This window comes from Neopsephotus bourkii, unplaced genomic scaffold (assembly GCF_033783945.1).
Source record: "Neopsephotus bourkii isolate Nb327-2 ecotype Australia unplaced genomic scaffold, CSIRO-AGI_Nbou_v1 NB_1292, whole genome shotgun sequence".
Taxonomy (NCBI): Eukaryota; Metazoa; Chordata; class Aves; order Psittaciformes; family Psittacidae; genus Neopsephotus; species Neopsephotus bourkii.
The window spans coordinates 8,497,108-8,522,873 of record NW_026901776.1 but is presented as its reverse complement, the minus strand read 5'-3'; the positions used below and the strand labels follow the sequence as shown (position 1 = coordinate 8,522,873).

The window sequence follows — 25,766 nt, the reverse complement described above, 5'->3', positions numbered from 1 at the left end:
ACCACCACACAAGTTAGGCAACTTTACTCTCCCACGGTTCAGTCTCGGCATCTCTTGTAACACCACCACCTTAGCTGGTATTTCAGCTTCCTCCACAACCGCAGTTAGTGGGTAGCAGGAATCTAACAGCCCAGAATATGCTGATGATTAAATTGTCATGACAGTAATCACAACACCCTTGAAGCCCCACAAAAAGAATGAGAGTCATTTGGGAGCTGAAAAATGTGCTACCATTTCCACCACCCAGACAGTGCTGTGAAAAGGGTTCCTTTCTGCAGACCTGAAACCAGCCACTGTAACTATTCTAGGATAGCAGAACAAACACCGAAGGTCACAAAAAGCTGTGAAAGAATTAATGTTCTGGGCAAGTTCTCCAGAGACTGCTGGAGGAGGGACCTACGGAACATGGGGATACAGCACAGTGACAAGAGCACACCCCTCATCTATTCTCACTTCCTTTGCACTCTCTGTGTTAACCCCTGAGATGGCTGCTGCTTGCCAGCATGGCTGGCAGAGATTTCATTAGCATCAGAAGCAAAATACTTTTTGTGAAAGCCCAAGTCTTTGACCATTACCACAAAGCCCAAGCTGCCCATAGGTTATTTTTGGTGCTTGGTACTAACAGCACTGCACAAACCCAAAGTGTTGCCATGCTTCAGGTTGTCCATTAAGTGTCACAGCCGGTTCTGGGCAGAGAGGCCATGTCACAGAAAGTTGTGAATCAGGTTGTTGAGCTGCTAGCAGTACTACAGAAGCAAACCACCCAGTCCTGGCCTTAAGACATCACGGGGCTGCTTCCTTCATCAATGCACACTTTAAAAGAATGATCCTTACCGCCTGCATACATTCTTCTATCCCTGAAGGCAAAGCACCAATCCATTCTTTTCTCACATCCTGACCCCACATGGCAATCAGTTAATTAATGCAAAATTATCTAGCAACTGCTACTTCTGCCCCCACAGAAACATAAACAGCAGGTACTAGTGGCCAGGCAAAAGGCTCTCACTCTCCCCACTGGCATTACAGACTAGATGAGATCCAGGTGGAGGCTTTGGCTTTTGCGAGACCCCTGTCTGTAAGCCAATGGCCCTGGCACCTACCTTGTTTAGTGCAAGGCTCAGGGAAGGGGAGGCTTTAGATGGGGCAGGCCCTTCCTCCTGACTCCAGCATGTTGGAGTGGAGAAGGATCCTTTCTCTGAATAGTTCGGCTCCACTGCACTCTTCTGCCCAAGTTTAGCACACAGATGGTGTGGCTGGAGTAGCTGTGAACGAGGACTGCTTTCATCCCTTCTGCCCTCTGCACTGCTTTTCCAAGAAGATAGTGAGTGCTGCTGCCTGGAGGATGTTCCTCCCAGCCCCAGGTCTGCCAGCTGCTTCAGCTCATACTGACACAGATCTACTACCCTCCTCTCTACGGAAAGGAGTTTTCCCTTACTGTCTTTCCTCCCAAGGGCAGGTTTCTTTCTTAGTCTGGAAGCTCTCTCAGCCTCCTCAGAACACTTTCTCTGGCATGAAGCCATTCCCAGCTCTTCACATTTAATTTCTGCTTTTCTTCTCCTCAGGCAGGGGGATCTTTCAGCTACGCGCTTGGTTTTAACCCCTTGGCCTTCTGGCACAGATCTGGGGAGAAGGGTAAAGTTCTGGTCTTGTTCTGCTCCCCTGGTCTCTCGCAGTGAACGCAAGCGGATAGGACTCAGCACCCGCTGGGTAATCTCATCCAGGAATTTGGAGAACTGCAGTTTTTCCTCTGTGATCTTTTCCCTGCGCTTGACAGAGCCAGCGGCACTGCTGCTGCTGTGCTCCAGTGACTGCTTCTCCTGTGGGCTGAGGCAGAGCTGAGGATCACTGTACTTGCGCGAGCTGCGGCCACGGGAAAGCGTCTCCACTGACTGGGACTTGCGCAAGCTCTCAGGGCACGGGCCTCCTGTGTTGGTCTGCTTCAGGATTCCTTTGAGAGGCAGGTGGGTAGAGGAGACCTGAAACTTCCTTGGTGTCAGCACTTCAGGAGGCTCTTTAAACATAAGTGAGCGTTCCAGGCTTCTGCTCTTGAAAGAGCAGGTGGGATGGTGTCTTTCATCTTCAGGCACCACAACTGTCTCCATGCTACGGCTCACAAATCTACTGTGGTGCCCATGACTGCGGGTTGGGCACCGCCTTCCACTTTGCTGCCCCATCTTCCCACCACGAGGAAGTGCTGGCGAGACAGTCTGGCTCTTGATGTTCAACTCTGCTTTGCACCCTGTCACTTCCTTCTCACTGCTGGACTCCAGGGACCACGATGAGGAGAAATTCAGATCGCAAACCTCAAACCCCTGTGCCTGCTTGAGCTGTCCTGCCTTGTTGTAACTAAACCCCGTTTGCTGGTGCAATGGTGTTAAGCCCTTTGCCACCCGGCAAGCTGTTACCTGACTCTGTTCAGCCAAGATCACTCCATCCTGGTCATCCCTGATGATGGGTACCTCATGGCGGATTTCCCGATGCTGCGGGGGTGCCTTGCGGTAAGGCTTCTTTGATGGAGCGGTGCTTGACATCCTCCCACCTGTGTGGCTCCGAAAGCAGGTTACCTACCAACAGCAGAAAGTGCATAGAGGAGAGAGTCACAGGTGCTCCATTGAACCCTAGAAGTGACCCAGCAGGAATTTGGCTCTCCTGGAGTCCCAGGGCTGGTCCCCATGCAGAGTGTTAATAGAGCAAGGAAAGGATGTGGCCGCAATCCTTGAGCAGCAGCTGCAGGAGAGGGAGCAAAGTAAGAGGTAGCTGTGTCCTTCTCCCAACCAGTGATAGCAGAGGGCTGGCACATCCTCTCCCCCCTCTACACACGCAGTTTGTATGTATCTGGATTATATATAGCAAACGAGAACAGACCTCACAGCAGCTATTGATTAGGCTCTTTAGGAAAGGCCTTTTCCAATATGGAAACTGCAAGCCTTTACAGGCAGCAGTGACAGCTGGAGCACTCGTTATTGATCCTGTTCTGTCACTGTCAGCAGGGACTATGTGGGAGGAGACTCCAACCATTAAAAATCCCAAACCCAGAAGTTTTTGGCTTACACTGGAATCCCAATGGAACAGACCACAGGAGACTTGTCAGAAGGAGGTACCATAACAAATGCTCACTGTCAGAAAAAACAAAGACCACCCCCAAGTCATAGGTGGCATCCAATTAGGATGGCAATGCTCTTGATGTTGGTACCTTAAGCCAGATTTTGCAACATGCATCAGTACCACTATTGGAAAGACCAAATTAGTCCCTTTACTCCAGCCATGCTGGGCATGGAGCTGATGCAGGAGCTGTAGCAGTACAAGAGCAAAAAGAAAAATAATAAATGGGGTAGAAGGAAAGCAGCTATCTTGTCCACATGGAAGAATCTCCTTCCTTTCCACCATGCTGGGACTGCAGTGGAGGGCAGGAAGACTTGCCTCCAAGCAGCCAGTATTTCAACCACCCCATTGTACACAAGACAAGACGTCTTGGAGCTGCCAAGCAGTCCTTGCAGAGCCCAGTACCAGATATTCCCTGATGACAACATATAGTTCATAGTTCCCCTAAATTTGAGGTAAGCACCTGCTTCTCATTCCCCCTTCACTTGCTGGATCCTAACACTGATCAAGCCTAGCATTTATGCAATCCTCACTTGACCTGCAGCACTTCAAAGTGCTCATATCAACTCATATCACCTTCTCCCTGCTTCTACAGGCAGGGCCATTTGACTCCCATTCACATACCTTCAAGGCAGCTCAGTCAATGGATACCACTGGGCCAGTGGCCTAGCAGATTTCACTTGCTTTGTGTTTTGGCCAGTGGAGTTTTACATGTTAAGTGTCTCAATGGAGCCCCAAGAATTCTCTCCAATTTTTACCCCTCTTGCCTATCTGCATCTTCTTGACACTTAGACTGAGTCCTCTGGGAGGACTGTTGCATGTGAGGTGTTTGCACCAAGCACAAAGTGGCTCCAAGCCGCAGCAGGCTTTACACTTACACTTTGCAAGCTGGCCTCCACTCCGCTAAAAACAGAAGCTCACAGAAGATTCTCACACCTTTCCAGAGTCATGAACAACTTCCTAGCATTAACATGTAAATTTTTCCACCACCAGAATGCTGGAAGTCATTCCCTCAAGGTCCCATCTCCTAAAAAGACTCAAGTAGGTGAAGAAATCTCTAATACCTCAGAAAGATCACATTCAGCATACTGCATGCACATTCTATTGCATCCCCAAGCAAAACAGACGGGTCTGACTTCTTAGGAATGCTGAAATTCTGAGCAGAAGCAGGTTTGTCAACAGGATCAAATAGGAGATCTAGGGGACTCTTCTGTCAATTCCATCCAGGCTAAGGACAGTAGATGCAGAGATATCCCAAGCCGAAATCACAATCATATCTCTAACCTATGAGGACCTGAGCACTTACCAGCCTGGGCTCAAATTCAAAGCCTCATGAAGCAGGGACACTCACACAGATGCCCTGAAGAAGAGAAACAAACAGTTTAGCATGCAGTAAAGCAGCTGGTTTGAAATCTCACCCCATAAATATGTTAGAAATAGGGAATGTGTATAACCAAGAACAACTGTATGACCATGTCACTCCAGGTACCTGCATCAGACCTTCTGAAAGTAAATGAAATCAGCTTAGGGTAGTTGAGCCACATAGCCCAGCAGGAGCTGGAAAAGCACCTGGCAGGGACATGTCCAAGGCATTTGGGCAACTGGGACCACACAAACCCAAAATTCATGAAGCAATAGCTTCAAGGAAACCTTGGTTCCAGTAAGGACCAAACTTGCCATGAAATGGGACCCTCCCAGCTACTTCTTCCTTGCTAGCTGTGCAAGGATGCTAACTGTGAAGCCTTCAGCACAGAAGTTTGGTAATGCTAACAATTACCTCACACATTCTTTTAAGTCAGTGTTTCTCACCTACAAATGAGCTGGCAATTATCAGGCTCTTGTTCCAGCCAAAACATTATGTCCTTGTGCCTACAGCTGTGATAACCCACACCTCCACTAGAGAGGAAGGCAAGCTAATCTGACTTCCAGCAAGTAGCATGCCATGTTCTACCTTGCTGCTAATAAGCCTCTCTAAAATAAGTGTCCAGCCAACCAGGGATATATAACACAAGTTCAGAAACAACATTCCTCTCTGTTGTAAATCCCAGGGTACTGACCTGGTTTTGACTGGGATAGAGTTAATTTTCTTCTTAGTAGCTATGTTTTGGATTTAGGATGAGAATAACATTGATAACACATCAACGTTTTAGTTGTTGCCAAGTACCACTTTCCCTGGTCAGGGACTTTTCAGCTTCTTGCACTACCCCACCACCGAGTAGGCTGTGGGGCACAAGAAGTTGGGAGGGGACCCAACCAAGACAGCTGACCCCAACTGGCCAAAGGGATATTCCAGACCATGATGTCATACTTAGTATATAAACTAAGGGGAAAGCTGGCTAAGGACCACTGCTCAGAACTGGCTATGCCTTGGTCAGCGGGTGGCGAGCAACTGCATTATGCATCACTTGTTTTGTATAGGGGGGAGCAAGTAAGCAGCTGTGTCACGCTTAGTTGCTGGCTGGAGTTAAACTATGACAGGCACCCATCACTACAAGAAGAGGAGTGGGTTGATCTGGGAGCTAGCTGTAAGAGCATAGCTCTGTGGCCATCACACTGCCAGTAGCATGAGAGAGACTGCAGTGGAGCCTTCCTTTCTTCCCTGATGAGCTTCTGCTGCTGTGCTGCTTTCTCCCTTTTCAATGGCACCAAGCCCTGGGAGGGCACAGGATGTGCAGCAGTTGTACATACACAGGGAAAACCAGACTGAAGCTGAATAGAACAGGCAAGCAACCAGGACCACGCAAACTCAAGCTCTGCCAAAACAAACTAAATAGGTGCCCTAGCGCTGGCCCTGCCCCAACAAGCTGTCTGGCCCTTTTCCTTACTACAATGCTATAGTCGGGTCTCAACTAGCACAGGAATAAAAACAGCTTCATAACAGCACAACAGGGGAAGAAAGCAAAGAGAGGGAGAACACAGACCTCCAGGAAGGACCAGGCCAGCATAGTCTGAATCTGCTTTTCCACCAACTCCCAGCAGGAGCTGGCTCAGCATCAGCAACATGGGCTGGCAGACAAGCAGAGGCTTCCAGGAACAGCTGCACCCATGGGTCCACACATGTTCCCATTGCAGTGGGGCTCAGAACAAACATGCCAAGGGCCTCCCTGTCTCTTAGCACATAGCTCCCTCAGGCCCAAACAGGACTGTCCTGCTTCCTACCCCAGAGCCAACCACTACACTACCCTCCATCTCATCCCCACCTACCTGGAAAAGATACTGGGATTCAAAACCTACCCTCATGATCTGAAAATTTTCAGAGACACTTAAATACTCACAGTGCCTCCAGACAACTTTCTCTGAAACAAGGACTTACAGATCCAAAGTGATGATGTGTCCAAACATTTCTGGCCACTTGTTTCCGAATCAGCTTTCCCCTGTCAGCATCCAGCAGCATCTGGCCAACAGCTCCTGAAACATGAGAAAGGAAGCTTGGTGTCAGTCACCTATCAGCACAACACATGGAAACTGCCAAGCATGCGTCAAGCAACCCACAGCCAGAGCAGAAGCTGGCAGCACCATCAGGCTACTATCTAGTGCCAGGATCCTTCCGTGAAATAAGCTAGTCTTCACTATGTCCCAGAAAAGGAAGGTCTTTTAATCATCTCTCCACTAAGCAGGATGGCTGTGCAGACCAGTAACTAATCTCTGAAAGGCAGCTGTTTTTTCTAGATGGCTGGAGTCACTTGCTTCCCCACCTGCATTCCTGTACACCACCAGGAGGAGTCCAGCCTCTGTCATTCTGATCCAATCACCCTGCCACAATCACCTAGTTTTTGTTCTGCAGACTTCCCTGCACTGAACAGCACAGTTAAGCCCTCCCTTCTTACAATACCTGAACATCCTTCACTACCACAAAGATAATTCCAAGGTGGCTCAATTCACCACGCCTCTGTTCAGAGAGAAGCAGACGCTCTCTTCGGAACAAATTTGTGCTCCAAATCAGAAATGGATATAGGTAATATCCACAAATAGAAGGCGGCACGAATGCTGCTCATCACACTATTCACAAGCCTCTCTCTGAAGGAGCTTGCAGTCAAGTCCACATTCTGAATACCCTGGAGAAACTCAGCTTTAGCCTGTAGCTACAGCATCCAGTAGCTCTTCAACCTAATTAGCAATGTAATACAAGAGGAAACTTAACCTCCTGGTTCCTTTTATCTGCCTTTTCCATCTCTCATCAGTAATGTTCCTTAACATTTACAGTCCTCTTCCTAGCAGGCTACTGTCTGCAGTAGGTCCAATTCTATTTTCTTCTAGCTACTTCTAGCTACTACCCACTGTAGTTCCAGCCTCATTTCTAAGCTCAGTTATAGCTTCACTGGAATGGCTCACTGAGGGCTGCAAGGCCTGGACTCACACTGATCAGCATCAGCAATAGTAGCATCTTCCAGGCCAACAGACATGAACACACAAAGGGTCAGAAGACTGCAGTGGAAACCCAGCAATTTGCTTTATCAACGCAAAAAGCTGTGGATTCCTCTGCCCCCTCACAAATACAAAACACTCACAATCTCTTGACAGCGAGGAAGTGCAGCGACAGTCACTGAGTGCACCTGCACAGGGAGTATCCAAACCTGATGCTAGCTGTTTTTACCAGAAAGTATCCCTCAGTGTAAAATTCACTTGAGAGCAGCTATGTTCTCTGTGTGATATGAGAAAAGCAAAACCTTTACCATACCCTAGGAACAGATGTGATCTAGCACAGAATTGCTTAAGACTATTCTGCACAGGGCCCACAGAACTAACAGCCACTTGGCATGCATGCAAAATCCCAGCACAACTTCTTAGCATCACTTTGTCTCCACTTACAAGAAAGAGGTCCACAGCATACAAAAAAGGTCCAAAAAGAAACCCTTTGAACAAAAAGGGAAATCACCAAAGAAGAAAAAGCAACATCTGTAGACACCTACTGTTTTCCTGACACTTGGCAAGTCCCTTGAGTCTTGAGGTAGCTTATACTTAGCTTTGGTTCTAAGATGCACACTTAGAACCAGGTTTCTGCCTGCTTGCTGTTACAGCAGCTGAACATTCCCTGTAAAGAGGCAGAGGACTTGCATTTTCCTCATCATCACCTTCTCCTGCGTTGCCTTTTCTGACCTTATAAAACAGCCTGCTTACCAGGGTTCACCGTCAGCAGTCTCCCTCAACAGATAAATGGTGACTATGTTGCAGAGACTGTTTCTTATTTCAGGCACTGTGCCATCCTTCCAGCCTTTTCTTCTTAAAAGCAGCATTTCTTTAATCTTGCTTTTTATTCAGAAAGATAAATTTGTATGACAGATAAAATACATTCCATAACACAATCACAGTTATATTTGTTTCTAATGCAACACTACAGAAAGATTCACTGGCTATCAGCATACTCCAAAAAACTCCAAATGCAATACCCACATGTAAATAAAATGCTACTACTGGCCTGTGCCACATATCTGATCTCCACAGCTAACCCAGAATTTTCACTCTGTGTGGGCCAACCTATACTCTGAATGCATACCCAACACAGGACGTTGGCACATCCTGCTTTAGGGGGCAACAACATCTTTCCATTAGTATCACGTGAAGCAAAAACAAGAGAAGCTTGTCCAGTTGCCTTCCTGTGCTTGTTAACAGAGGCAACCTCAGCCTCCGTATGTCTCAAGCCAGCCTACATGAGAAGCTGTAAACCTGATCAAACCTAATCAGCAAGACGGATGATGCAATAAATGCATCAAGAGGTCTTGTCCAGGACACGCAAACAAGCTGTGTGAAATTAAAGGTAGCACCTGTAAACTGCTGGTGCCAAGTACAATGGAAATGGACTGCAAGGTTATTAAAGGACACTTTAACATTTAACGAGAGACATATTTTCATTCAGAGAAGGCATCTCAGAAGTATGTTCAGATCAATTCTGTTGCTGGCTACTTTGAAGCTCAAGGTAAAAGGATGGCAGCTCCTAGTGCAGACACATCTCCCTTCTGCTTGTACACTAATGCTCACAATTCAGATCTGACTAACAGCATTACAGTGACTCAGATTAAAACTGAGTTTCAGGAGGATTATTGCTCATTCCTGCTTTTCCATACCAATTAACCTTGACTATTAGACAGAAACCTCTGTTCCCTGCATGGGAGCAATTCCAAGAGCTATCAAGAAAAAGGGATCAGGCTAGCTGCTGAGCAACAGTCCATGTAACAAGCCCTACTTAACACCTAACATATTTCCAAAGAAAATTAAATCCCTAGACTCTACAGTCTTACATAGTTCTTGTTGAACGTAAATACCACTGGACATATCCCATGTCTTTCATACCTACTGCACCCTGCAGAAATCTCAAAAGTAATCAGAATTGGACTTTGCTTACAGTCTCGCTTCCTCCTCCCTGTACAAAGATCTCACCTCCCTAATCTAGTTTCACTCCATATCCTTCAGTACCCATTTTATTATCTATACTCTTTGCTGTGTTAACAGTAGCTTAGCTTCTCTAGCCCTTTTATAAAAGCCAGGACAGAGCAGCACTGCCCGAGAAACACTAACATTGCTAACATGTAAACGGAATAGAAGGCAACAGCTGACTGACATCTGAACAGGAACAGGGCAGGAAGCAAAGGACCCGAACCCAATCCCCAGAAGGAATGTTAATGGAGAATAAAAATACCCAGGGGAGATTTTGACCAGGAAATGAGTGCTAGCTTTCTAATGCATGTAAAGCATAGAACCACCTTTAATGGCTACATCTGTAACTGCACGAGAACTAGCGCAGCAGAAGGTCATTTGCCAAGTTACCTTTAGAAACCACAGCTACACTGGGGCCTAATGACAACGCCTCATCCAGAAATGCTCACACACCAGAAGCCTGTTTAGTTTGTTCAGTGATCCTTTCAACTCTCACAAGATGGTTTAGGCTACAGACTTCCAGAGCCTCTTCATCTTTGCTCCATGTGTTTCCTGTCCTTCCCCACTCTGTCTTCTTACCTGTGTTTTTGTAAGATCTTCCATGGGAAGACTTCTGAAATATGTTCCTCAGATATTGAAAGAGATGTATGCCAGGCCATCAGAAAACAACTCATGGAGATCCAGAGAATTCTGAACAGTTCCTGAAAATAACTGTCTAGGCCCTGCTAGAAAAAGAAATTCTTGATACTCTAACAATATGCATCTGGCAAAAAGCTAGTAGGTAACACAAAGGAAATTTGGGAGTCATGGCCTTAAGCTTGGCTCAAACACAAGCTAGGGAACAGCTATAGCAAGCAAACATTTTAAGAGAAGTGAAGGAGGGAGATTTCTATAGAAAATCAGTACGTAGCAATCCCCAGACCTCTGTCAGCTCCTGTGCTGTGCAGAAGGGGAAAAAAAGGGGGGGTGGGGTGGAAAACATACATTACTTTCCTAGAGCATAAAATCAGAATGCATTTAATTAGGACAAGGCAGAAACAACTTAAATTCTTTGACCACTGAGAAGTGGACTCATAACCCTAAGTATTCCCTAAGTCTCATACAACCCTAGCAACTAATATCAGCAGCCCTCTTGTTTCAGCCCCTGGTTTCAGAAGTCCTGGAAAACTGCAGTCTCCAGCTCCTCAGTGCCAGTGACTGAATGCCACTGAGCCATTCCTGTTAGCAGAGAATATAGCAACGCTAGAGAATGCTTCATTGCTGTAACCTATGTACTTGCCTCAATACACTCTCCAAAACACCCCGTCTGTCTGAGTCACAGCAATGCGCAGATGGCTAACACACTATGTAGTATCTACACAGCCGGACAATGGAGCAGGGCGCATTATTTACACTATTTACAGAAGACAGATGGACAAGTTGTTGCAGTGACCCAGCCTACAGTGCATCTGCAATGTTGAAGAGGAATTAAGTCCAGTCCTGATGCTTGCAGGTGCTGGCAAAAGCAAATTTCAATAAATGAAATGGCTGTTTACAGCAGCCAGCTTTATTCTGAAATGCTATCAGTGCAACCACACTTGGGGAGTAATTCACATGCCAGTTTTGTTCCCAGAGCCTTCACCAGTAAGAGGAAAACACAAGATGTATTGACTAGAGATTTATCCTTTTCAACAAGAGAAGTGACATCTGCAGTACTTCTAGTAACTTCTTCCTTGGCCATGGGTTCTGTATGTATGTGAGTCACTATTCATACTGAAACACATATGGGGGGGGAGACAGTGACTGGGAAACAGACACAAAATTGGGTGAAATCTCTTTAAAGCTCTAACTAGCTGCAGAAAAAGTGCAGCTCAGGTCTGCTCAGCCAGCTGAACCTTTTGAAACATTAAACATTTGTGAAAGTTTTCAGATGTTGCTTTTGCTGCATACACAGTGTGCTAACCAGGTCTGAAGGCTCTTTTACTGGCAGGCTGAGGAGGAGCTTTAACATTTCAGGAGTCTCACATCTGTTCTAGACAAGAAAAAGCCTAATTTAGAAGGAGGAGCGATCTACTTTAATCAAACACTATGGCTACGAAGGACCAAGCTGTACAAAGGCTTGCAATTATCAGTTCACCCATCCTCCACCAACACGTACCACAACAGGCTCTTTCATTCCACAATCACATGGCTGCAACCAAACATGACATACTGTTCAGCAAGTAATAAAAAGGATCAGATTTTTCCCCAAGGTCTTGTCTACATATACATGGTACTAAATTAAATTGACTTAGAAAATAACATAAAGCAGTATAATGCTCCTGGGTAAATGTTCTTAATTCAGTTTAAGAGCCCTCTACATTGAATCAACTTAAGTTAAATAAATACAAGACACAAACTAAATTAAGGATGCCTATACAAGAATGCTGAACTAATATAATCACAGCTGTTTCTAATCTGATTAAGTTAAATCAACTTCCCTGCAATGGCAACATCCTTACCAATATTGAACTTAACCCTTTTTTCCCCTTTTCTGCATCCAAAAAGGGTTTTGCTGGGTTTTGTGTTCACTTAGTTTTTTTCCTTCTAGAATACCCAGTATGACATCCAGAATCAGTGTAAGCTAACCAATGTATATTATATATGTATATATATGTATATGTATGTGTATATATATATAAAACAATGTATATGAAGGTATTAAAGGTATTGACATTTGAACCTTGTGCCAACTAAACATCAACATAATGCTCAGACGAGCATAACATTTTCTCCACTCTCCCCAAGCAAAAGGGGAAGGGTGACCACAGATCCTTGCGCTGTATCCTGCCTTCCATACACCCACACAGCTTTTGCTTGCTGATGTCCAACATACCTGGAGCAGTTCAGACACTGGGAAGGCAATGTTTCCCACTTGCTCATTCCTAAGGGTATGGCTCACCAACAGCTTATCTGAGACAACTGGAGTGTGGAGTTAGAGCATGTTATCTAACTGCCCCCAGGCATGGTCTTACTACTGTCCCTCTTCCACCAAAATGTGAAGTTCTCTTGCTGACTGTAGGTTAAGCACATACACAAAACAAGTCTGAGGTCACAGACTTAACATGCTACAAATTCACACTCTAAAAATGACCTCTCACCTCCTCAATTCCCACACCATTTCCCTTTGAAATGTATTTGTCAAAATTGAATTCCAGCAATTCAAAAATTACGGGGTTTTTTTCCCTGTTCCTCTCTCGAAATGCACCTGAACTGCTCCTCCTGACTATCAAGGCTTAATTTACCTCATTTTTTTGGTACTCTTCAAGCTCACTGCAACCTCCTCACATCCACCCCACCAACACAACCATCACCCCCTCCTCACTGCCACTTTCTACTACCATCTTTGGGCTACCATATACAGAATTAACTTTCTCTTCAGTACAAGTTTTCCACGTTCGGCATGCAAAATAGCAAAGGATCTTCTGCGAGCCTCTTGCAGAGAACTAAATCCCTCATTGGCCTTCAGAAACTAAATTTTGCCACAGCTCTGAACAACACAGTGAGCTGTCACTTCTGCCGAGTACCAGTAGCAACTACGAAATCAACCAGAGTTGTAAGACTGTTTAATTTATTATTTTTGAAAGAGCTATTTTGAAGTCCTGATCTCATGGCAACATGGACTGTAGGTACACACAACAGTTCAGTTGCTAAGGGAACCACACTTACACATTTTCTGTTTTACGAGATGTAAATTTCAACTCTCAAAAGGCTGCGGGCACATTTTCACAATAAACTGTTTGGTCTTGAGTCTCAGATCCATGCTGGTAGCTTCTAGCAATTATAAGGTTATGTGGTCGCACACCAGCTCTAGAATTCCTGTTCACCATAAACACATGCAGTGAGAAAGGCAAGAACAATTTATATTCTGTAAGTAAAGGAACTGAGGCACTAGTAGGAAAAAAAAAAAAAAAAGAAAAAGCTTTGTGAACTGTTATTGCATGAAATTCCATGTTAAAGAAAAACAGCCTCAGCTGTCACAAGAAAGGAACTGCACGAAAATTCAGCAACACAGCCTTATTTCTTGCACCTAAACCAAGAATGAGCTGGGATAGAAAAGAGAAGGGAAGTGTGCATGAGCTAAACACCTACCTGACAGCAATTGAGTTGAATAGCCTGCAATTCTTTGTTACAAATAAAACAGCAACCCTGATCCAGTAGTAGAACAATATTTGTACTATACTCAATTTTCTCTGCTGCTGGAGTTTAATCCCAGCAAGAATTGTTTTGGTTTAATTAGTTTTTCCCTAGCAGATGGTCAGATGTGAGAGGCAGAGAATGGTACAGGCTTAACTGTTGGGTGATTGTGCAGCTGCATCTGTAGCTGAACAGTTAAGCGTGTCCAGGAGTCCAGCTGTAGTTTGCACAACACAGTCCATCTCTGCCATTAGCCAAATGTCAGCTTCCTCTTTTTCCAGATTATGTATCAGTCAGAGGCACTACCCTAAGGCAGGCAAACAACTAACATGCAGTCTCACCACTATTCCTTTCTTCAGACAAAACCCTCAAATCTTAATAACCAACTGAAAGTCCCCCTCTTTCTTTGGTGACAGAAGCACATTCAGAAGCATTGCCATGGAAACTTGAGACATCTTCTGTGCTATTAATCAGGGAAGAACTAGCACAGAAATATTTTATGATCTCCACAGCACTGCACACAGACAGCAGTCAGTGTAATTCAGTAAAATGACAGGCTCCAGCATTGCGTGAGGGTCATTCTTCAACCAAGCTGCCTGATCTTCGCTTCACCTACAATGAGCAATAGCTCATAATAAGCTGGCAAGGAAAAGCAGCATAGCACTGAGAGAAACAGTGGTATTAGAGGAATACACCTATCCACCCAAAGGGAGAAAAGAGAAAGGGGGTCACAGCTTTTTCCCAAAGCTTATTATATCCTGACACTTTCCCTACCCAAAGGTTACAAATGATGTTTTTACTGACTCCTTTGCAAAGAAGGATTCTTACCAGGCACAGATGCCTTCCACTTAACTGAAGTGACAGCCACTACCTACCCTGGAGACCGCATTGAGTATTCCCCATCAGCTCCCTCTAACCCTCTGCATCCAGGCATGATGCGGACTGGTAGAGCACACACACACACACACACACACACACACACACACACACACACACACTGGCAACAGTTGTCTCAACAGGCCACAGAGGCAGAACAAAGAAAGGAGACAGCCTTCAAAAACATGCTTTGGGCCTAGCACATTCAGAGCCTGAGCCAGGGGCACAAACAGGCACAAAACTTGTCTCAACTCTGTAAACAATAGAGCAGCATGGCTCCTGAAGCAGAATGCAACCCTGGAACATCTTCTCTCTTTTTTGTGGTGGGGCCCTGTAGTTAAGCTGCCTCAGTTTGCCTCATTCGGGTTTTGTTGGTTTGCTGCGGGGGAGGGGGTGTTTGGTGGTGGTGCTAAAGACTTTCTTTAATGATTCTCTTAGTCTTCAGCACCACTGAACTGCTGATTCTATTCTGAGAATTCAGTCACAGGAATACAACATGGTTTAATCCAGCTTAGGAAAAACAAACAGATCCACCCACCCACCTTTCACTGGTGACCTGTATAAAGCACGCAGCTGGCTATGGATCTTTTCTCCCCATTCACCTGGGCCCCAGTCAGATTTTTTAGCAGCAGGATCCTAACCACAGCAGAGGGGACATACACCTCCACCAGATGCCCTACAGGCTGTACATGAAGAGGCTGCCTGTCATCAGCAGACACAGGCTGCACTGCTTGTCTCTCCCATATGCTGTATCATACGTTCTAGGTTCACCTTCCTCCCTTGGAAGGAGATAACCACAGATGTCCCACCTAAGACCAAGCAGCGTTGCTTCAGCTCTTCCCTCAAACACAACCCTTTCTTGCAGCAGTCAGTGCTCTCATCAGCCATCTCCTTCCACATCTGTCACCAGTGCTGGTTCTTCAGCTGGAGCTAATCATGATCATAAATTGTCTCAAGGGGAAATTGCAGTGAAGGCCCAGCACTTCAGTTTTACCACAAGGTCAGCTTGTCCAGACTAGCACTACATTCTCTGCCTAGCAATGCTCTTGTAAAACTGAAATGCTTGGTCTTTACCACCATTATCCTTTGGGATAGCATAAGCCTATTAATTATTCCAAGGTTAAGGAAAAACATCTCATTTTTCAGCAGCGAAGACAAGCTCTTTACCTCCATGGGGCTTCTCCCCGTAGAAACCCTTGTAAGTAAGCCCTGTGCAGGTCCTGAGAGAGCAAGCTGGGAATGAGATAGCCAAGCTGCAAGTGAAGTCACCTATCCTCAAAGGGGCTCTGACTGAGAGCAGAGAATAATCAGCCCCAGCTATCCTGAAGAAAGCAAGCCACTGTGTTCAGCTACTTTCTTTATGGTCAAGTGTCAGACTAAACCTCTCAAAGACTTAGCAGCTCACCACTCATCTAAGGGCAAAGACCACGGATGAATGCCAATATGTAGCAGGAAGATGTTGCAAAGATAAGGTGTTTGTTCAGCAAGCTGTTCACTATGCCTTCAGCTTCATGCAGCTGCATGAGCTCAGCTATAGTCTGTGACTCTGGACTAAGGAATGTCTCAACTGCAGACACACCACATCTGTTGCCGTCTCAGGATGCCCTAGGATCAGACCAATTGCAGTTTTACTGTCCAGCCGAAGCCCTGCTTTCTGCTCCGGGTCCCACCAGGGGGAGATCTAGCTACTTAGTGAGGGTTACTGCTCTAGCCGGAGGAGCACATCTCCCTGGCAGAGAGAGGCGTTAGGGAATGGACACAGAAGCATGCAGATCTGGATTCCTGAAGGCCAGCACGCAAGCCGAACCAAGAAACTCGTCACTTTCTCTCCACAATATATTAAAACTCACTGACAGGAACTAAAAGGCCAAGAATCAGCCCTCCTTCCTCCTTAGCTAATGTCACATCCATTTCATTTCAACTCCCTTACTCCCTTTCCTGGCAATTAGAAAGGAACACCAGAAGCAGTAGTTAATCCTGAACAAGACCTCCTATATTGCATGGCAAAGCTGAAATGCCCAATTGTTATACAGACTTAAACGTTCTATCATAATATTCCACATAACCCATTTTCAGACTTTTTTGTATTTTGCTACGCTTCATGCTACCACAGGGTATACTGTCCAGCATGGCACTGCAGAACAGGAAGGCAAATGAAGATTCAGGAAACACACTTTCTTGTCAACACCCAAGCCCTAAAAGTCAGGTATGGAGATAGTGGCAACTAGTTTGAAATAAAACGCAAAGTTGATACGTAATCAAGAGAGAAGAGAATCCAATGTGAATAATTTCCAACCATTTCACAATGGTAAGAATCTTTTGGAACAAGTAATGTTGCCCTAATCACCTATCACTGAGATCCTGCTTTGAAATGTAATGATGTATAACCTGCAAGACAAAGGGTGGCATGAACGGGTCTGGTAAAAGGAGCTCTGCAGCAACCGACCCAGAGACTGTGGCAACAGCTTAAAAGCAGAAAGTGTGTTATAAAGCCAGAGCACTTCTGAACACCCATTCTTTCATGCCTGCTACTGTTTAAAGATAGCAGTAGGGAGGTCTTCTGCAAAAGACTAACTTTAATATGGAAGTGACTGTCAGCTCACAGAATTTCAGGCTACTAAAAACTGCCAGAAGGAAAACTACAAGTCCCAGAGATCAAAGCAAATTGGGTCATGAAGTGAACAGCCCATGACTTACTCAGCACATAGACCATGCTCTACTGTTCGTTCCACAAGCCTTGCCTGTGGTCTGCCCATACCGATACTGCCAAAAAGTGATCATGTTTCCCTGTGTCAGGCTTACATAAGGAGGACAAGGATGGCTTGCATGACAGGGGCATAGGAAACTACTGACACTTTCTCGCAGACATCATGTCAAGGATCCCAAAATAATGCATCTGCATCCTGATCTGCCATCCTTCACCAAGCTTTCCATCCTCATCTCTTGAGGCGCCAGCCAGAAAATGAAGTTTTTCCAGAAGATACTGGAGCAATTCAGCTGCAGCGTATACATGTAAGAACATTTACGCATCAACTGAGGGAAGCAATCCTGCCCAGGTTAAATCCCAGAGCCATTCCATCTCCAAGCAGACATCTCATGCACAGTTTGTACTGAGCAGACCTTGATGGCACGAGCCACTCAATCATCTACTGATTGCCAAGAGCACAGAGGCTGCAGGGGGGATGAGCCAACCTTAATTGGCCTTATCGGTGTAAATTAAACCCTACAACACACCCAAGCAAACAGCCAGTTCCTTTGGAGAAACAGGCATGACTTATTTTGCTGCAGCTATAAAGGAAACATTGCTGCTAGGACATGCCCCTGGAGTGACTGTGCCGCTCAGCTCTCCCGCTGCATTCCTGGGGTTGTTTAGCATGGACTCAGCTCCAGCCTTTCCACAAGCAAGAAGTCTGAACCCTGAATGCCATCTGCAAACACAGCCAGACCCCGCCTCCTGCATGCCTGCAGGCCATCAGGTGTGGCCAAGAATGGCACAAGCTACACACTAAACACACCTTTGATGTGGAGCTGAAAGCATGTAGCTAGAGGGCATGAACAGCACGCCGCCCGCTGCTCTGCTGACTCCCAGTGCAGGAATGTAGCTGCAACCACAGGCCAAGGAAGGCAAACACATTGCATTCCTCACCAGGCAGGGAAGGAAAACAAGCAGCAAGCCCACACACCCAACACACTGACACCCGCCACGCTCTCCACACATGGTAGCCCTGCCACTGCCAGGACCCCAACAACAGCTTCAGCCTCAAATTCATGTGTGGGAGACTCCTTGATTTCTCCAGGCAACTTCTTCAGCCATGTGGAAGAGCAACAACAAGGCAGGAGAGTTACCAACTGGGCATGCAAGTCATGGGCAGGAGGAGAGCTGCCACCAAGTTCCTGTTCACAGTCCAGGACAGGAAAAGCTCTGTGCAGTAGCCTGGGAAGGGAATTTCCCTGACTCTTCCTATAACACAAGGAGCAAAGATAACACTGAGACTTGTTGAGCTGAGGGAGCAGAACAGAGTAAGAAGTGGACTTCAGGCATTAGGGATGCTTAGAAGGATCCAGGCCTTTTTCCACCCCCAGAAAACCACTCTACCGTACGTCAAGCAGCTTTTCTGAGATGCAGGCACTTCCTTACTACCCCAAAATCCTTTTGTAAACACTGTCCCCACTGTGCACAGACACAGATCTGATCTTTGTTGTACATTATTCTCCCCTCACAGCACTTATACCTAGTCTCTTATGTGATCAAGAGAATAGAGACTCAACATACAAAAGCCCCAGACATCAGGTAACCTCTCATCTCAGAACCTCACTGTTCTAGAGTCACAGACTCTAGTCAGAAGAAAAAACACTACTCCTCCTTCATGTGGCACCCTGCAAATCCTAAAGCTTTCCAGAGAACTCAGTGCCCAAACATGAAGTTATTCTGAACATAGGATGCATCAGGAGGTGGTCAGCAGCAGCATTCTCAAGACATCAAAAGGAATGCTGTATTGTGAACCCTCCACATTCTGCATCTGCACACACTTCGTGTAATACAGCTAAATATCAACCCACTCCTAAAACCTCACTGCCCAGCACTAAAGGCCAACTGTGAGACTTAATAGCCGTGTTCTTTCAGCACCAAGCAGGAAAGCCAATGCTGTCACAAGTGCTGTAGCAAGAATATATCCCACTTGAATCTACACCAATATTCAAAAGGCTGCCAAAAAAAAAAAAAAAAGAGATTCTATCTGCTGTGCTTTACAGAGCAGGTTCTGAACTTCTGGATGTCATAAAGGAGCAGGATTTCATGAGGCAAAAATGACAGGAACAGTTTAACACAAATGGATATAGTAGAACACGTATTCTCTCCTACTTTCTAAGAAGCGAAGAGAACACACAGAGAGGAAGACCTAAGCCCTCACTGCACAAAACAGCCTCAGCAAATTCAAAGAGCACCAACGACGGGCTGAAACACTGTAATCTCTGGAGAACTTGGAAGAGGAAAGGTTAGTGTAGCCACAAGCTCCAGAAACATGCCAATGCATCCAGCAGGCTGCTGGAGCACGGATGGTTTATAAGGCTATGACCCAGCTTCTCCACACCCCATATGTGTATTTCATGGCCCTCACCAAGGGGAATGGTCTGGTATTAGGCAACAAGAACAGGCCAGATGAGGTCCAGTAAAGTTTCCCAAACCCATTAAAATGCAAGGCCTCAAGCCACCTACTCCCTTCTAAGGCAGTAAGGTTAAGCTGCTCCAGTACTCAGAAAAGAGCAGCATGAAAGGCCAGATTTACCAATAGATTTATATCCAAAGATATAAATAGAAGCCTGGCAGGATTTACAAAAGCACCAAACAGATTAGGTGTCTAAATCATCGCAGGCAGGAGAAAGGGCTCCTCCACTTCTAACCACGCCATACCTCTCCAACCCCAGCCACCACAAGAAAACCCATTTCAGGGAGGACGGAAGCCCTGCTGCTCTACAGGCTGCCAAGGGCCATCTCTGTGTAATCCGCTTTGATGGTGACAGGGCTCAAACCCCAAACACCCACAAGTCTCAACAGTGCAACCTGAAATGACTGCAGCTCTCACAGAACGTAGGTCTGCCTGTTTCCCAGAACAGGAGCTGCCTCTTCAGCCTCTGCTCTCCCTTCCCCCACTACGCCTTTATTTTTCATAGGCGTAATATTGTTTCAAGGTACAACCCGCATCCTGCCACCGGTGGGCGGGTGAGTGGGGGAAAGGGGCCCTTTATAATTGTAGTGTTGCAATCTGCCAGCCCGGCCAGGCGGCCTGTTCCCGCCTGCACTGTATTAAATACCTTATAACTGATTACACCCCCATGGGGCATGATTAGCAGTCTTCAGAGAACAAAGTCTACTTTCATAAGAATAAGAACAGACACGTACTGCTAACCTACTACACAGCTGGGCAGGTGAGGAAACGGAGAAAAAAGGAGGGGGGTGAAGCGGGAAAAAGTTAACTGTATTGCTAACTCTATTCTTTCCTTCCCTTCTCTATCCCAGCATCTCTGAGTCGAGATTTCCAGTGCCCCAGACTGTTCCCTTCAGATCCAGAAGACCTGAGTAATGCAAGCTCACAAACAAACTACTACCAGCAGAAGCCAACCTGGAGAGCTAAGGCCTTGAGGAAAGCAGATTCTTCTCTGGGTGACAGCAATTCCTTCACACTAGTTCCAAGAAAAAGGGAAGGGGGAATTCCACCAGCAGCATCAAAAACAAGGAGGAGGGAAAGCTCTAAATACAATCACATACCCACGCCCCTCTCTAACCTCTGGAAAGTCTATATAAGTAACAGCAAAACATCTCGTTCCATCTGGAGGTTACAGCTCACCAGAATCAGATGATTATTTTTTTCTTGTGGCAAGAGAGGAGGCAGCAAACAGGAGGAAAGCCCTCTCCATCTGAGATAGGTAATAGGGATCCCCAAACATACACAGTCCATATGCATTGCCGCAACAAAAAAACAGCCTGATGGGAACTTGCCAATCTGACATGAAATGACCCACAACTCATTAGCAGGTGCCTTCGAAATCTCAAATGCCCACATAAACAGCCACAAGCACATGTGGTGCTATCTGACCTCCATCTCAGCAAAGCACAGAATCAAACAGACTGTACAGCCTTTCACCAAAAGGAATAAGAAAAATGGAGGCAAATCCTAGGCTCAAACAAGCCTAGGATGAGCTCTTCCAGCTACTCTCCCCAAACCTATGACAGGGAGGAGAAAAGGAAGCTACAGGAAAATAGCCTTATTTCAGAGGGATGCTTGTGCAGCAGCTTCAACAAAATACTAAGAACTTCTGACTGTGTCATTTTGGAAACAAATCTCCTGCTTTACCCAGAGCCCACTGGCTCATGGTACAGTCTGGAAGCACTTATGTTCAGCTGGTCCATCTAGGAGAGGGCACCCTGATGACACATTCCACCCAGATTCTTACCCAACCCACCCAAGAAAGAATTTGTTGATGGCAACACCAACCCAGCTAAAAATGATCTGCTTCTATCTGCTTTACTCAGCAGCTGGTCCTTCAGCCAGCACAAAGGAGGTATCTGTACTGTCTAGTCTCATTTGTACAGCAAAATCTGCATATTCTCCTCATTACAGAAAGACCTGAAGGTCCCAACTGACTTTAGGCTTTGATGTACTAGGCATGAATGTAAAAGAATCGTACATTTAAGAGTTATCAAATAGATTGTGCTTCCAGGGTTTGGATAAATGGGAGGTTTCACCATAAACACAAGTTAGTCATTAGAAGCTCCAGGAGGTGATTTAAATTATCATAGGCAGCCCAAAAATAGTCTTACTTTGGGAGATGAAGTTGCAAAGCTGTAATAAATTCAAGTGACATAGTGAAACTTCTTATAAAAGCTGAAATTAGTTCTGAAGCCCCAGATGGCCTTACATATAATTTGATTCTGCTACCTTGGGCTAGAAAAAAGGAAACCACTCATCACAACGTAAAAGAAAGACCCCAAAACTCCTTCAGCTTCTAGAAGACAGAAATAGTCTGCTTGTATTTTGTGTGTACACACACTATACATACAAAATACATAGAAATAATAAATACATAAATAAAATTTAAAAGACATACAGTCAACAATTAATTGTTCAATCTTTTACCACGCTGGGCAGCTATCAGCCAGGCATCTGACCAGTGCAATCCAGTGCTCTCCCCTGGCTGCTGTACCCTCACAGATACCCTGCATCCACATCCCATTCCTAGAGTAAATTGCCTCCTCCCACTGCAGAGAGGCACTCCCGCTATTCTGACACCGGCATTCACCACCAGGGCAAGAGACCCTAATTTAGCCCCGCACGGGCCTTCTGCAAACTGCTAATCCCCAGTACACAGCTGGTTTTCAAATGTACGAGCATGAGCAAACCGTAAACGATTTATGGCGCGTGGCAGGAAGACTCCTGGCTCCCTGTGCAGGCGGGGTTTTGGGACAAGATCATGCTTGGACTAATGTTTATATTGCAAGTTGTCAGTCGGGTAGTAAATCACCTCTGAAGCTGCATAGTAATACAACTCTACCCATCCAGCTGGAGCCTTGACGACACTGAATTCTGTTATAGCCATTTCAGACGTACCTTGGGACCTATTTACAAAGGCTTCATCTAATCAAGAGAAAATGTATACACTTATAAGTAGACTCTGCAGAAATTCTGCAGCCCAGCAAGGGTGATTTGCTGTCAGGAATCAATCTAACCTGGTACGAGAAGCTTCCCAAAAATGACACTCCGCACTAATCCAAGAAGAAATTGGATTGAATGCCTACACAAACATCTGCTATAGAGTGTATCCCTAGCAAAATGCAGTCACCTGAGAAAGTCCTTCTGACCAGTTTTCATTTCATGGTATTTACATAACCATAGTGCAAGCAATGCTTAGAAATTCAATTCTAAAAGTTCAAGAAATATATTTTGCATATTTTAGTGCATGAGACACTTTCTGCTCAGAAAAACAAAACAAAACCACTTAAAGGTAGGATGTGAACTTGAAGTCCACTCTCAAGAAAGGTTACTTAAAATGATTTTAATTTTAAACAAATATCCTGTCATTTCACATTATTTTATTCCCCTCCCCCCCCCCCGTCTCCCCCCTTCAAAGGGCTGTGCACACAGTACACTGGGTATAGATCTCCCACACGTAAAAGAGAAGAGTTCTCCATAAGGGAAAAAATTATAAATAAAAACACACAAGAAAAAACAGACAGTAGAACTAACTGCAATCACTTTTAAGTTATGTGAAAGAGACCAGATTTCAAGTCACCTCCCAATGGGGAGCAGCCAAGCCCTCAATAATGAACAGCAAAGCTGCAGGATGAAATCTGATTTAGGAGATAATGAAACAAGACATCTCTGGGAGCTGTAGAAAGCTTGTGCACCCAAGTCTAAAAACATTTACCCTGAGTGGCATATGCTAAAATAATGGTCAAAAATCTTACTGCCATAATGATTATCTAATTATTAATCTCAGGAAAAACTTACATTATTTTGTTACAAATGCTGTAAGGCTGTTTATGAGCCTCAGTATAATTCTCCAACAGTTAAAGAAACTACCCCATGTGTCCCTTTTAATTTCACAACCATTCATGCATGACTGTTACTTTAATGCAGCTGAGACTTTAAACACAAGAGTAAGAAAATCCAGTTATGACTCCCACAGCATTGCCAAAGCCAGCTTTATCATGGAGTCAAAATACAAATATTGAACTCAAGCAAAGACACAGTAGTCACTATGGGACTTTCAGTTCTGAATTTGCTGACCTCCAGAAATCAGAAATTTAAACCAGTTCTCTCTTGCCACTAGCAGCAAGCCACATTCTCCGTGCCTGAAAACCAGCCTAACCCTTGCAGGAAACCTTATTTTCCAATCCTGACCCATTTCACTTTCTCAGCACCACAAAACCTCTGTGAACATCAGTAACCCTTTATTCAGCCATTATTACGCCTGCCACAAAAGGGTTACATTTTACCCTAAAGCACAGTTGTTCCTAGAACAGCCCATAGAAAGGGCACCCACACAGGGATCTCAAGGTTTGCATGACCTGCTCCTAGCTCAGAGAATCCCCTCATGCACACTTTTATCTTCAGGAGTTCCCTTTGCATTTAGGAAAACCTTACAAACATACACCTTTGCACATGTGCCTCCATACCGCTGCCACTTACCTTTATTAGCCTATTCAGCAAACTGAATTTATGCCTACTTGACTAAGCAGCACTGATGATTCTCTTGATCCTCAACATAGATTGGACATGAGCACAGGACACAGACTGTGTCTTCTCAGACACTAGTGTGCTGAGGCTCACACTATGACGTACTGGATCTCACTCGAACAGCCTTAAAGCCCTTCATTTCAATTGCCCTCTGGACTAAAGTCCACTACAAGACTGCAACGTGGAAAGGCCAAACTCCACTCATTCTTTTCCTTTTTACAAGCAACAGCAGGAAGCACAAAGCGTTTTCCCTGATAACTTAGCATGAAGACACAATACTTAGGTGTTCACATTCACGAACAAGATGGTCCTTATCTGTGGACTGCACTATCTCTCCAAGGACCCTGCTCTTCACCAGCTTAAAATCCTCAAGTACCAGGCCTAATCAAAGCAGCTGAAGTGCTTTGTGGGTTTGTGTTTTGGCTGATGGTTTTTTAACTGATGCAGTTATCACCAAAAAAAAAGGTTAGTGGCCACCTAACAGCAAGTACATGTGATTCAGTGCCTTGACTCTGATGTGGGCCAATACAAGGTGGTTTAAAAGATGGAGCAAAAAGCTTCAGTGGACAATTATGGAACAAACTGCCCTTTCTTCAAACCTTTACCTGTTAAGAGATTGGGTTGTGTCTGAAAAATACACCTTCTAAAGCAAGCTCTTTAGCTAAAGCAAGTCTGAACGTTTCCACTCATAAGCGCTTGATCTTTCTGAATCCCGCTCAGCTCTTAGCCTCAGTGCTATTATGTGGTAGTGAATTTCCACAGATTAGACATCATGTGAAAATACTTTAAAATCATTATTCAGTTTGATGCCTATCAGTTTCACTGAATTGCATTCACCTCAACTGAAGAATACATTCCAGCTCCTTCACCTCTGCACAGCAGTCTTCCTCAGGCTTGCCACCCTGCATTGTTGAAAAGCAGAGGAAAACTGAGCCCACCCAAGTGATGCTTATCCTGCATTCCAACCATTGCAGTGTTATTCTCACACTCCTACAGGGCCTTCCATGCCATTTCCGTCCTAAGCACAGCTCGCAGGTACAACACTCCAGAGAGGGTGGCTCATGTCATTCCAAATACAAGCCAGCCTGCAAGCTGCTGCCCTCAACCTTCTCTGTCCCAGGATATAAACAGTAAGACCATACATAACCATCCTGACATGAAGAGAACAATTTCCAAGTCTTGAACAAATTGTGGGGCGAAAAAGAGAGAAGATCAATTTAAGTCAAAAAGATTCAGCTAGGTGTTAAAAGCCAGGGAAACAAGCAAACAGCTCCTGGGAAGGTAAAGAATGGAGAGAATCTCAAAGTGCCTAGCTGTCTTAAACAAGGCAGGGCCTGACTTCCACTCTATAGCAATTTCACCATGCTACAGAATACCCAGGACAGTGGATCACACAGGAGGCCGCCTCATTTTGAAGTCATAGCTTGGAATATAATTTTCCTCCACTGAACTTTACTAAAGCATTCAACACCACAGTATCCAAGCATCTTGTAGACACTTAAGGAACTCTTCCTCAAATCACCAATA

The 25,766-nt window shown here is 45.2% G+C and overlaps 1 protein-coding gene across 8 annotated transcripts in view; it reads right to left on the bottom strand.

The window, feature by feature from the left end:
- The window catches only part of TJAP1 (tight junction associated protein 1), a 38,337-nt gene that overhangs the window by 8,968 nt on the left and 3,603 nt on the right, over window positions 1-25,766 (bottom strand). For 2 of the 8 annotated variants that reach the window (XM_061365911.1, XM_061365912.1), the window contains exon 1: window positions 1,101-2,399. In XM_061365911.1, coding sequence (XP_061221895.1) covers window positions 1,101-2,174 — 1,074 coding nt within the window. In that variant the 5' untranslated portion in view covers window positions 2,175-2,399. The other 6 variants (XM_061365916.1, XM_061365915.1, XM_061365917.1 and 3 more) reach the window with 6 other exon arrangements.